The sequence below is a fragment of the Dermacentor silvarum genome, chromosome 4, assembly GCF_013339745.2.
Source record: "Dermacentor silvarum isolate Dsil-2018 chromosome 4, BIME_Dsil_1.4, whole genome shotgun sequence".
Classification (NCBI taxonomy): Eukaryota; Metazoa; Arthropoda; class Arachnida; order Ixodida; family Ixodidae; genus Dermacentor; species Dermacentor silvarum.
In genome coordinates, this window is record NC_051157.2 from 96,587,524 (window position 1) to 96,599,947 (window position 12,424).

A 12,424-nucleotide genomic window follows, 5' to 3' on the forward strand; every position below is an offset into this window, starting at 1 on the left:
GTCTGTCCAAATGCTTGCTTTTCCTTCGTAGAAAGGTATAAAAAATATTACTCACAAGAATGTGATGCCATCAGCGCCCTTGAACGTGTCGTCTGGAAGCCACTCCAAACCATTGTGCTCGAGATGCCTGGAAGAAGCAGTGCCCATGAAGCTAAGCGCAACCTGATGATCTCTTCTCAGAAAAAAAAGCATCTTATCAGTAATTTGACGCACGGCAGGAAATATACAACAGTTGAATAAAAAATGTCACAGTTTCGCCCTAAGGGCGAAGCAATGAATGCGATAGCAACACAGCAATGTCATACGAAGTAAGGTGAGCGGCTTTGGTAGCAATATGAATTGTAGCAAACATGAGCTGATTAAGTAAGCAGGTGTGCTGCGGCGTAAGTAGACCGACATGAAAAGAGAGTCGATGACCACGAGAAGGCGCGTGTGAAACGGTGGTGTTGATGAGAAGCGCTTCCCGTGGGCAGCGCGTGCGAAGGGACACACCTGTAGTGCTGCACTGCCGATCCGGGCAGCATTGCATGTGTAGCGTGCGTTGGAAAATATGGCCCGACTATTACTAACTGAATGAACAAGCGTGGTGTGAGCGCGCACAAACAAACATGAATAGATCACACTGAATGACTGCAGATAACGGCTGTCAAAACGCTGGCAGCGAGCCCATGCGCCGCAGCGGGCGAAGGTACGTGCGGTCTATCGCTTCAACGGAAACTGAGCGGCGAATGCACGGCGCATAAAGGTCAGAGCCATGCGGAGATAAGAGGCGAGCGACGAGCGCGGTTGTTGGCAGCGTAGAAGTGCGCCCCCCCCCCCCCCCCCCCCCCCCCGCGCTCCTTCCGGCGCTGGCTTCTCGCTTCCTTGCTTGCGCGTGGGTGATTGAGTGCGTTCGCTCTCCGTGATAGCGCGCGTCCCCGCACGCTTCCGCTCGGGCATACGGCGCGCGGCGAAGATTTTATGTATAGGGAACCTCACGGCAACGGCGACGGCGACGACGACGGCGACGGCAGAAATCCGGTTGAAGTGTCCATATAATTGCTATCGCAATAAAAAAATGATGACACTAATTACAACAGCACTTATAATCAGATTGGCGCAGCTAACCATGCAACTGTACCTATACTTAGAGCAAAAAGAGAATTCATAACAAGGGTTCCTCTAGGCCATAAACGATTATTCTATGCTAGCCGCGAGGTATTATTATTATTATTATTATTATTATTATTGTTAGTAGTAGTAGTAGTAGTAGTAGTAGTAGTAGTAGTGGTAGTAGTAGTAGTAGTAGAAGTAATAGTAGTTGTAGTAGTAGTGGTAGTAGTAGTAGTGGTAGTAGTAGTAGTGGTAGTAGTAGTAGTAGTAGTAGTAGTAGTAGTGTTGGTGGTGGCGCTGGTGATGGTTGAAGCGGTGATGAATCTTGTTGGTGTCATCTCACACCTTATTATGGCGAAAGCCTTATATGCCTCATCACACAATAACCTTGAAAAAAAATGTCGCAGTTTCACCGAAAGGCGAAGCATCAATTGCGATAGCAAATTAGTAGAGAGCTATACGGAGTAAGGATAGTGGTTTTATCAGCTGTATAAACTTGGACATGCAGCAGCACCAGCAACGCGCAGAACTGTTGCCGACGCCGTCGGTGTTTTGCCCGCGTTCGCACCGAACGCGCGCGGCGTTGATGACTGTTGCCGGTGCTCTGGGGGCGGCTCGGAGGTTTTTCGACGAGATCAAAATGGAACGCTCGTCGAGCAGCATTGAATCTTACCCACATTTTCCGCCTCGCAACGTTTTTTATTAATACGCATTTTGGTGCCGCAGCTAAACGATCGCCTCCCTTACCTCCCCCCCACGGCCTTTCGCGCGTCGGAGAAGGCGCGTTTGCTCTACATATATGGTGATTGTAAAGAAGGAAAGAGACGCCTACATCTGCAGCCCTTAGGAATGCACGCGCAGAACGCGCGTTGTTCTCCGCCGTGGGTTTCACTCCCCGTGAAAGAGCGCGTCCCTCGCCCCCTTTCACTCGCATATACAGCGTTCGGCACGCGGCGATTTCATCTCCATTGACGTCATACGGAACCTCACGGCGACGGCGACGGCGACGACGACGACGACGGCGACGCCGACGGCAGAAATCTGCTTTGGAGTGTCCATTAAAATTGCTATCGCAATAAAAACCGTGTCGATGCTTCTGAGAGTAAAAAAGTCACGTGGTCACAGAGACGCGCTCGTGCCACTGCTCGCGCGTTCGCCATCTTCTTCCACAGCTGGCTCCGATGCCGCTCATCATGCCAGCGTTCCCACACTGCCGCTCTCTCTGCAAAAGTGCTGATGGCAGTGGCCCACTACCAGTCGGTGGGGCGATTTCGGTGAGCTCTGTCGTGCGCTCCGATGGACGAACCTTCGATGGAGGTTGTACAAAAAAACTAAGCAAGTGTTACACGTTTGTAAAACGTGAAGGCGAAAGCCTTATTTCACACTTCGCACACATTTGCCACAATTCTTCACAAACGTATCTTAATTAGGACAAAAGTGTGCTAAGTGTGCAATCAGGCTTTCCCCTTCACGTTTTACAAACGTGTAACACTTGCTTAATTTTATCAATAAAATAAAACATTTGGGCTACATAGGCACACCAGAATCTGTCTGATTCGGATATATATTATAATGCCGCACACAAATCACAATCATTGAAAAAAATTACACGAACAAACGAGCCTTTCATTTTAAATGTAGAAATCTGGGAATGTGGGCTACATTACAGCCGACTATCCCAAAACCCCAAATTCGTTACTCAAGCAACAAGCAAAAAGAAAAAGCAACAAGAAAACATCAACAAGCTCTACACAACCTGGTGTCCGTTGAATTTCACTTTCAATCGCCATTCACAATTAAGAAATCAATAACAATTCGGTTTAGGTGTTCCTTAATTACTGTGAATAACCGAGATCAACGACAGTAAAAGCTACCGTATAGTGGTTCTCAAAGCAACATCCCGATGACACCTAATAAAACGCTACAACAAAAGCGCCACTTAGAATATATCGCCACTCTCATTGTCTCGAGTAATCAATGATCTCACACTTTTTCAATCCGTCTGTCTTAACGTAATAACTTGAAAAAGTTGTCAACCCCAGAGTAAAAACGAAATAACTTTATACGCGCAAAAAAAAAAGAATACGTCTAACTTCAGTGCCTGCCAGGGATAGCTAAATCAAGACTGATTGCGCGATGAACGGTCACCGCTATTATTCGCCGTGCTTCACATTACCGAGCCCAGCTATCCTACTCACTAAACCATTTCTCCTCTCTCTCTCTCTATCTCTCTTTAATTACCTACGCTGCGAGCCCACAGGGTATGCTCCTTTCCAACACGTACTTCATTTGCATTCAGAAAAAAAATTAAAAATAAACAAAGGTGCACATCAACGTTGCAAGCGGAACCAACCAACAGGCGCCACAGCCATACGCTAATAGATAGAACAGCAACTTAGCAAGGGACAGACTTCGAGATGGGGACTACGGGAAAAAGACAAAGAGCGCATCCAAATGCGCATTATCCCAGGAACTCCAGTAAAAACTAGAAGCGGCGCCAAAGGCGAAGGAACCGCTGCGGAATCGACAAGGACTTCGGAGGTCCTCGACCTGATGGAAATGGAGACAAACGACTGTTTGCGACGTGTCAAATGGGGTACTGCGCAGCCAAGCGCCATGGCGACGTGGCGGGCGACTACGATCACACGCGGTCTTTCTGTGTGTGTGTCTCTCTACTCTTTGTTTGTTTCTATCGGAAGCGACGATATGAGCGAATGCCCTCTGGCGGCTCAAGAAGAAGAATCGAGGAAGTAAAAAAAAAATAACGCAAAGAAATTGCGCGTATAGTGCCGGCAGAAGAAACCTATCTCGGAGAATCCTTTATCAGCATCACACTTCTCCCGGCAGTGCAAGTCCTTCCTGTAACAGCTCTCGAGCGCTCTTCGGCCACGGATCAACAGGACGCGGGACGACGGCCAGATGAAGCAGCGAGCCCGTGGCCAAGTAATAAACGGCAGGCACTAGAGAAAGACAGTACCAAGTCGTCTTATAGGAGCTACGTCTTCCTATACTATGGCTACGAGAGGAACGACACACACACAAAAAAAAAAAAACTAATGCGCCACGCACACAATGAAAACGCCGAGAATACTGCTGTGTAGATTTTCCCTTTGTCTGAGGCGCCTGTTCCAGGGAATGGTATCCGTCCTCGGTTAATCGAAATGCTGGCGGCGAGAGTGTGAAAGAGAGAGAGAGTGTGTGTATGGGTGAGAGAGTAGCCAGAGAAAGTTGATAAACATAGAGCCCAGAAAGCACGTGCCCTGGATCATGACTCGCAGTAAGTCATTGCCACGGCAGCAGAAAGGTCGCGGGGGGGAGGGGGGGTGAGTGACCAACAAATGCACTTTTCTTGTTCCGGCAGCCCGGGATTTGCGGGTTCTTATACCTTCTCCGTATCGCCTGCGTGGACATCACGCGGCGGGGTAAAGCTCGCTCCGTGCCTTAGCTAAGCACGCAGCCATTCTACCGGTCTTTTCTTTGTTTATCTAGAGCTCGGTTTCAAATGGTTTGGGAGATCTTTGACTTAGGCTTCGCCTGGATTCGAGCGCTGGCGCAAGTGAAAACTAAGTAAGCGTTTAATTTCAAAGTTTAAGTCAAAGCCCGACCCTCGCCGTCTCAATCCAGATTTACCGTCAAGTCTCGTCCTGATATTTTCCTTTCTTGCATGCGCCTGAAGGCTAAAAGCGTACGAGGAGAACGACCTCTTCTGTATTTAGATACTTAGATTTCGTCAGTTTGAGAGAGAGAGAGAGAGAGAGAGAAACAACTTTATTTTCGTCAGTTTGAGAGAAAGTGCCAGGAAACATTTGTTGCTATCTGTTCGAGCCCGTTGTTCCTCAAGTGTCTCCACATTATGACCCTAATTTTGCAGCACGAATTCATGCCGCATATTTGCGAGAGAATCGGTTTTCTAATAAGAAGTCAAGTAACTATAGATGTATTGCTGATTCTTTATTTGTTAGAAAAAAAAGAAACGAGGAACAAGTGTTGATTACCTGAGGTATGTATAACAAGCTTTCTCGAGCTTGTTATTATCAGCCAGTTGTTCCTAACCAAAGCCCTGTTATTCTAAATAGCTGCAACGAGTCCATGTAGTTCCAGAAGGAAACGAGTGAGAGACAAGGATGTTTACTTGATATCGTTACTATTCTTCATTATACTTACTTGTTAATGATTGTTACTTGATACTATTACGGGTGCTGCGTGATAGTTTTACATGTCGCGAAGGCTTAGTAGGAAAGAAGAAGCATGTACTCACTGCATCTTACTTAGTGGATTCCTATAAGAACTACTTCATGTGCCAGATAATTCATTGGACGTACTCGTCAACGCTCCTGGGGGGCTGCCGTTATCGCGACAGTGGCAAACTTAGAGCTGCTACACATTCTGGGCGCGTAGGAATAAGCACCGCCCTTACGCTGAGCTTTGCAACAGCGTTTCTTCATTTTCAAGGATTTAAGGACATTACCGGAACAGTCTGAACAGCCTAATTACTTTCTTCGTGCGCGCGTCTGTGGTTGATACATTTAATCTGCTATTTGTGTGATCACTCTGTATCCGTCTACGGCTCTTGCATAATATTTAACGGCAATCCAAGCACCCTGCTCCCCTTTCTCTACCCCTCGTAAGAGCTGTCAGCAGTTGAGCAAGTATTTTGGAGATTTATTATCATTGCGAATCGTTATCGGGATTAATCCCTGGGTTTGTTCACGTGCCTGGCCGGGTATACATAGTGCAGTTTCATTTTGACCAAGAACGTAAGTGGCCAGTGAGCGTAAGCTTGTTTTGCGTAATCAACCAATAAATCAATACGTAAACCCTGCAGAAGTAACGTCGGCGCATAAGTATCACTAAATCACACGGACATCCTAACAGAATGCGCAGTAAGCCTCGCGCAGTTTCGTACGGCAACGGTAAGAGGAAACATCCACATATGCGATATCTTCATTAAAGTTCTTTCACCTCGGTGCTGGCATATCGGTAAGTTGCAGAGCGTGGCGTCAGGCAACCATAGCAGCCAATGACGTGACCGCGCTTTGCGGGAGCACTATTTTTTTCTCTGCCGCAGCACCTGCAGGGCAGCAGAGAGGTTAAACCCTCTGCCACTCTGTGGGACCGGAATTCTATAACACTCGAGGCACTGTCGTCTCTTTTTTTATGGCGCTAGCACCTAGCGACATTATGTTTCTCAAGGTGCACACCGGAAGTCGGCCCCAGGCAACCGGAAGTTGCCTCCGAAACCGTGAGAATAATAAAATCCCATTTAAAAGGAGGTAATGGTTCAAGTTAAAAGTTGTTCATAGGATAGATATATTATAGGAGCATATGTTTAGTTAAGGAAAGGGACAATTAACCGTCAGGTCTTTCTCATCATCATCATCAGCAATGGCTCGAGCGTCGTCGTCCCCTTCCACAGCTGGCTCGTTGGCGCCCCTCGGCGCAACCACGCGAACGCGCTCGTGCCACTGCTCACGCGTTTGTGGTCGTCGTCGTCTTCTTTCACAGCTGGCTCCGTTGCTGCTCATCATTCTAGCACAGAATTTCACTTGTCTTCTGTCGTCGTAATAAGGAGGGCGCGCTTACGGGAGCATGAGTAAAGCCTCTGGAAAATTTCTAGGTGCTTTAGGCATGAGCCATTGCTTAAGAGGGGTTTTAGGGCACGGCGCTTTAGGAGACGTCGTCAGTTGCTCCTCTGGGTGTGGTAGGAGAAGGACGTGCGCTAACCTCAGGTCTAGGGGGTAGCGCCATTAATGACCCTCAAAGGGAACGTTAAGGTCACCTAAGGGCTTTTTTATATATATAAACTTCTCGCAAAGCACTTTGGTATTTCGGCGAGGGACGCCGATAGACTAGAGGCAGACATCAAAACTACAAGGCGGGTGAGCCCACAACAGCTATGGCTGTAACATTCCCGCACGGCTGACCGAAATCGTGAACAGGTTCTTCTGCATAGTTACTGTAGATTTCCTCGCAATATTGGTGGCTTGACCATTGTGAGACTCCCGCGTTACATTGTGTGTTTTTAAGGAGCGAAGCTCCTTATAGCGGCACCCGTTCCGTCCCCGTCGTAGTAGTAGTAGTGTGTAACCAGTCTGAGAAAAATGAGAAAAAAAATTCCGAAGTTGTGTCCGCAGCGCGGAATCGAACCAGGGACCCCTCGCTTCCGAGCGCGCAGCGTTAGCCCACTACGCCACGAAGCGCACATAGACGCACGTACCACGATGGCAATAAATACCCAACATTAACGAAAGGCCGCGTTTCTATGGCGTTTCTAACGCGTTTGTGCTAGCGCGTTACGGCCCGTGTAAGAAGCTGGTGTAAGACGCTGTGGCCTCTCCGCCTTACCTTCAACGCGTTTCGAACGCGCTGCCCAAGGCGGTGGCAAGTCAAGTCGAGGAGCGTTTATGAATACGGGGGGTATACTTTCTCAGCAGTCATGTGATGGCGTCGGCAAACGCGGTGCACGTTCCGGCATGTGTAAATGGCTGCGTAAGACGCTGTGGCCGCTCCCCCTTACTAGAGAGTACTGCATGTTTCTAACGCGTTTGTGCTAGCGTCCCCTTAAGCGGGAGATCCGATGATTCCCTCCGGAGCTTCGCCCACTCATCATCATTCACCCCGTGGATATGCTGTGATTTTTTTTTATATTTTGCTCTCTTTCTCTCTGTGTGCTTTTCTTATTTATCTTTCTGTCTCTCCTTACCTCTTCCCCAATGCAGGGTAGCAAACTGGATATCTATATCCCGGTTAACCTCCCTGCCTTTCGCGTCTCATTATATTCTCTCTTTTCTCTCTCTCCAACAAGTTGGGACCCCGTCCTTCGCCCGCAAATTGTCTTCCAGGGCCCTTCGATAAAGAGTGAAGAAAAGGCATATCAGACGTTTACGCTGTCATATTAACATTGTGACTTTGCTAACGTTCTGGAACAACGTGCAAAATGAGTTTCCTATTCCAAATCAAGTGTACAAAGAGATAAATGTACAATCGTTAGTTAGTTAGTTAGTTAGTAAGTTAGTTAGTTAGTTAGTTAGTTGTTAGTTAGTTAGTTAGTTAGTTAGTTAGTTAGTTAGTTAGTTAGTTAGTTAGTTAGTTAGTTAGTTAGTTAGTTAGTTAGTTAGTTAGTTAGTTAGTTAGTTAGTTAGTTAGTTAGTTAGTTAGTTAGTTAGTTACGTGCAATGAGTACACTGCAAACGAAGAGAGGTGCGGCTAGTGGTGTTGCAACACTTAACGACGGCCCAGCCTCCCCTCGGAACTTAAAGCACACGCAATTGCAGCGTAAGAAAGTGCAAAAAATTATGCGTGGCTCTGCTATCGCAAACACCAGAGACCAGCGGAGCTGGGGAAAGCCTAGTAAGGTAGTGGCAAACCACACACGTAGTCTAACTTTTGCTGGGCTTCCCCCATCTGCGCTGGTCTCTGGTGTTTGCGATAGCAGAGCCACGCATAATTTTTTTTTTTTTTTTTACATGCCAGAGCAGATTGAGAATGCTAAGGTGTACTCTCCTGCGACGCTTGGTTTCAGCTTCCCTAGCTCTCACTTCAGTCTTTCGGAAGCGACGAGGGTCCTTTTCTCTGGTCGAACCCTGCCGAGCCGCCGCGAGAGGCATCGGCTGCAGTGACGGACACCGGGCGCGTTCGGCGCGAACGCGGGGAAACGCGGTCGGCATCGGCAGCAGCTCTACGCGTCCCACTAGCACCTGCCTCACTCCTCCTCTCCCCCTCGCATGCGCTATGCTGCGCAATGCTATTTTTATACTCTGCTTTCACTCTCTCTCAGCTTTCTCTCGCCCCCAGCTCAGCGAAGCTGCGGACCCAGGCGGACCACGGAACTCCACTCTCCCTCGCCACACACTGCATAGCTGTTGCTTCCCTTTTCGTCTCGCCTAGCATTCCTCCTCTGCACTTCGCTGGGCATTTTCCGAACCACGCCGGGCACGGCTGCAGCTCAAGCTTAAATACCTCAGCTGTTTAAAATTTTATTACATATCGTGATCTACAAAGCGATGTTAAGTCTTTTTGACAATTTCATGCGCACAACGTCTTGGCAAAAGTCTCCGAAGTTAAAGCTCTAGTAAAGCGTCCGTAGTCCCTTTCAATCGTATATCCCCTTCGTTACTGAGAACGGAAACGATTTAAAGAATCGAATCGCTTCAATCGCGCACTCGGCGTGTCCTACAAATCGTCGGCGCTCGCCACGCTTCCGTCTTCGCGACGTCTCAGTAATTCGTACATTGCAGCCGACGCGGCGCAGTTTTTCTTCACTAACGATCGCAGCGACGACAGTGTCGCATTGCGCTCCGTGACAGAGCGTCCGAGAATCGAGCTGGGCTGGGAACACGGACAGACAGCATCCAATTACGAGGTGCCCCGGACAAGAACGATATATACTCACAGTTCTCTCAGCCCCGGGAAGTCGGCGAAAGCGGCCACGTCGAGGGACGTCAAGTTGTTTCGGCTCAGATCTCTGCGAGACAAGAAGAGGATGGAGGGGAGGGGGGGGGGGGGGGGGGTGAAGCGTCAGTTAGCGCCATTGCCATACGACAGTTGGCGTCTCGCCAGACCGATTGCAAAACAGCGCTGTTTTGCAATCATTACGAACGAGTACGCGCTAACGCAGTGTTCGGCGGCTTCCTTCTCTGACACGCGTTTGCAAAGACCGGGCACGCTTAACCGTTTTGAATGCTGAAAGCAAAAATTGATAAAAACGTCTTTTCAATCTGCTTCACCGCTTCTGTCCCTTTTTTCTCTCTTTTTCAATCCCCATTGCTGCTGTTGTTTAGATGTAGCAGGATGGGAAGGTACTCTACGTTGGAGCCGGCTATGCCAAAATCCAAAATATATATCCCAAGGAAAAATAAAGAAAAAGGAATCGAAAGAAGAAAATATGAAAACACGCACGAAAAAACAAGCGAACAAAGATTGTCTCATCTATGGGCACCAGCACAAAAAGCACGCAGTTTGCTTGTCTCTAATTGTTTGTTTGTTTGTTTGTTTGTTTGTTTGTTTGTTTGTTTGTTTGTTTGTTTGTTTGTTTGTTTGTTTGTTTGTTTGTTTGTTTGTTTGTTTGTTTGTTTGTTTGTTTGTTTGAGGCTCCTATTTATATCTTCATTTCTTATTTTTATTTCTTCACCAAATCTAAAGAACCAACCTCATACACATGAAACGCGGTGAACCATGAGCTTCTCTGTATAAGTAAATCAGCTACTGTAAGATTCGTAAGAAACTACAGAAAGAGAGAAAGAGGAAAGATAAACAACTGCTTTGAGAACCGAGTTACTAGCGGTTTCTTCGTTTCCTCAATGCAAGCTACACGTTAGTCGAAATAACTCGAACCAAAGTAAAAGAGGAGCGACAGGCATTAGTCTCACGATTCGGAGAACGTGATCATACTGTGTACAGCTTCCGGCGGCGCTTGTATTAGTTGAAAAATGGGCGACACGCGGTGGAGGGAAGCGCCGTTTCTCTATGGCGGGACAAAAACAAGATTACGGTACGAAAAAAAAAAAAACGCTCAGTGTAGGTGGTGTCCAAAAGCCGACAACTATGACGCGTTTCCGACTCTGAAAATCGCTTCCGCCGCATGCAACCAACAAAAGCATAGCCTTCAAGAAAAGGCAACGCCATCTCGCCGCAGTGCGCGTAGTCGCGTTTTGGCAAAGATAACTAATAACGTATTTGTGGTAGCGCGTATTTCTATTTGCGCCCCCGTACAGCGCTCGACCGCTGGCGCCGCGCTGCGCCGCTCGCGCGTACTGGAGCAGTATTTTTTTTATTTGGGGTGTTGCTACGCTGCGCTCCGCAACACCCCAACGACCGCCGCTTCGCGTCGGCGCCCGGTACCACGGCTGCCGCCGTGGCACCGGGGTTCAAACGACCGCGCTGGCAAACAGAGAGGAAAACAAAGAAAAAGCGTGATATTAAGAAAAAAAATCGAGCCCGGGCGGGATTCGAACCCGCGTACGCATAATCCCAAAGCGAGCGCTGTAACCACCTGAGCCATACGAGCACTTTTTTTATTTATTTATTGCCGGTCTAACTGAGCCATACAAGCACACTTGCAAGCATGCGAACCATATGATTGCGTTCGAGCGCCCTCGGCGAAAGCAACCACCTAGAAACGCGGTACGCGCGAGCGGCGCAGAGTGGCGCCAGCGGTCGAGCGCTGTACGGGGGCGCAAATAGAAATACGCCGCCGGGGAAGACCCCTGCGCGGGAGAAGACGAGCGGCAAGAGTACAGTGGCTACAGCCACTGTACTCTTGCCGCTCGTAGAGGAGGCGCTGATACGCTTCCCGGCGGTCCGCCTGGTTTGCTTGCCGCTTGGTGCGCTGCCCTCGGTGGCGCCGGCAACAGCAGTAATAAGAATTAGAAAAACTTGCACTTTTCTCGCAGAAAAAACAACGACAGCTGGAATAAAACATGTATGGGACCATTCATGTATTCGTAAACTAGGTGACGTAGAGAGAGAGAGAGAGCAGAACGATTAATGAGAAGAAAGGCAGAGAGGTCGACCTGAGCTGTTTTCTTCTGCACTGTCAGTGGCAGTATGGGAGAGCGCTAAAATAAGTGACGAAAGACAAATTTTTATGGAATTATAGCTACCTAAAAAAAAGGAGCAACGCATACATGTACAGACTCGTGTACGTGATGACAAGCTCCAATCATCGCTACAAAGTGTACGAGCATCTCAGCCAACAATATATAGACTTGGAAACACCAACTAAACAAAGGATGGAATGTACACACTTAAGCTTGCCGACGAAAAGTGAACAACGTGATAGTGCAGCAAGGCCGTTTGAAGGCACTGTCACGTCCGCCTATTTACTATATGCAGCGCACGGGATAGCCGACACTTTGTGTTGAAGGGATGGCCGAGAGTGCGCAAAAAAAAATGAAAGGATTAAAAACAGACAGAACAAAACTGGGAAGGTCACTGACCTCAGCTATGCATTTCCGCTTTCTTCCTTTTATTTTTAATTTCTTTTAGTTTTTAATCCTCTCTTTCCGAAACCCTTCTCTGTTGTTCGTCGCACACGCAAAGCCACTCAGTCACACCAAGCGTGTTTACACGATCCCCGAACGATCAAATTTGTTCGCATCGAAATAGAGGGGGGGCTTACGTATAGGGGGCCCGCACGTGCCTATCTGCCACAACACGCATCTCGCGCAAGCGGGGGCCCACTGTTTGGGGCCGTTAAGTACACCATGTATATGCAAGTCAAAGAAGGGCCACGCCGTATATCGTTCACGATGTGTCGTGCTCGGCTGCGGCGAGCGTTTCAAGGATACGCACGATCAATCACACTCAAAGAGGCGGGAAGGTGTCGAGACGT

General features: G+C 48.2%; 1 protein-coding gene across 3 annotated transcripts in view; it reads right to left on the reverse strand.

The window, feature by feature from the left end:
• The window catches only part of LOC119450391 (leucine-rich repeat-containing G-protein coupled receptor 5-like), a 151,313-nt gene that overhangs the window by 38,100 nt on the left and 100,789 nt on the right, over positions 1-12,424 (reverse strand). For 2 of the 3 annotated variants that reach the window (XM_049665847.1, XM_037713826.2), the window contains exons 2-3: positions 9,485-9,556; positions 56-127 (exon numbers count right to left, since the gene is read on the reverse strand). In XM_049665847.1, coding sequence (XP_049521804.1) covers positions 56-127; positions 9,485-9,556 — 144 coding nt within the window. The remainder of the gene's footprint in view (positions 1-55; positions 128-9,484; positions 9,557-12,424) is intronic. The other variant, XM_049665846.1, reaches the window with a different exon arrangement.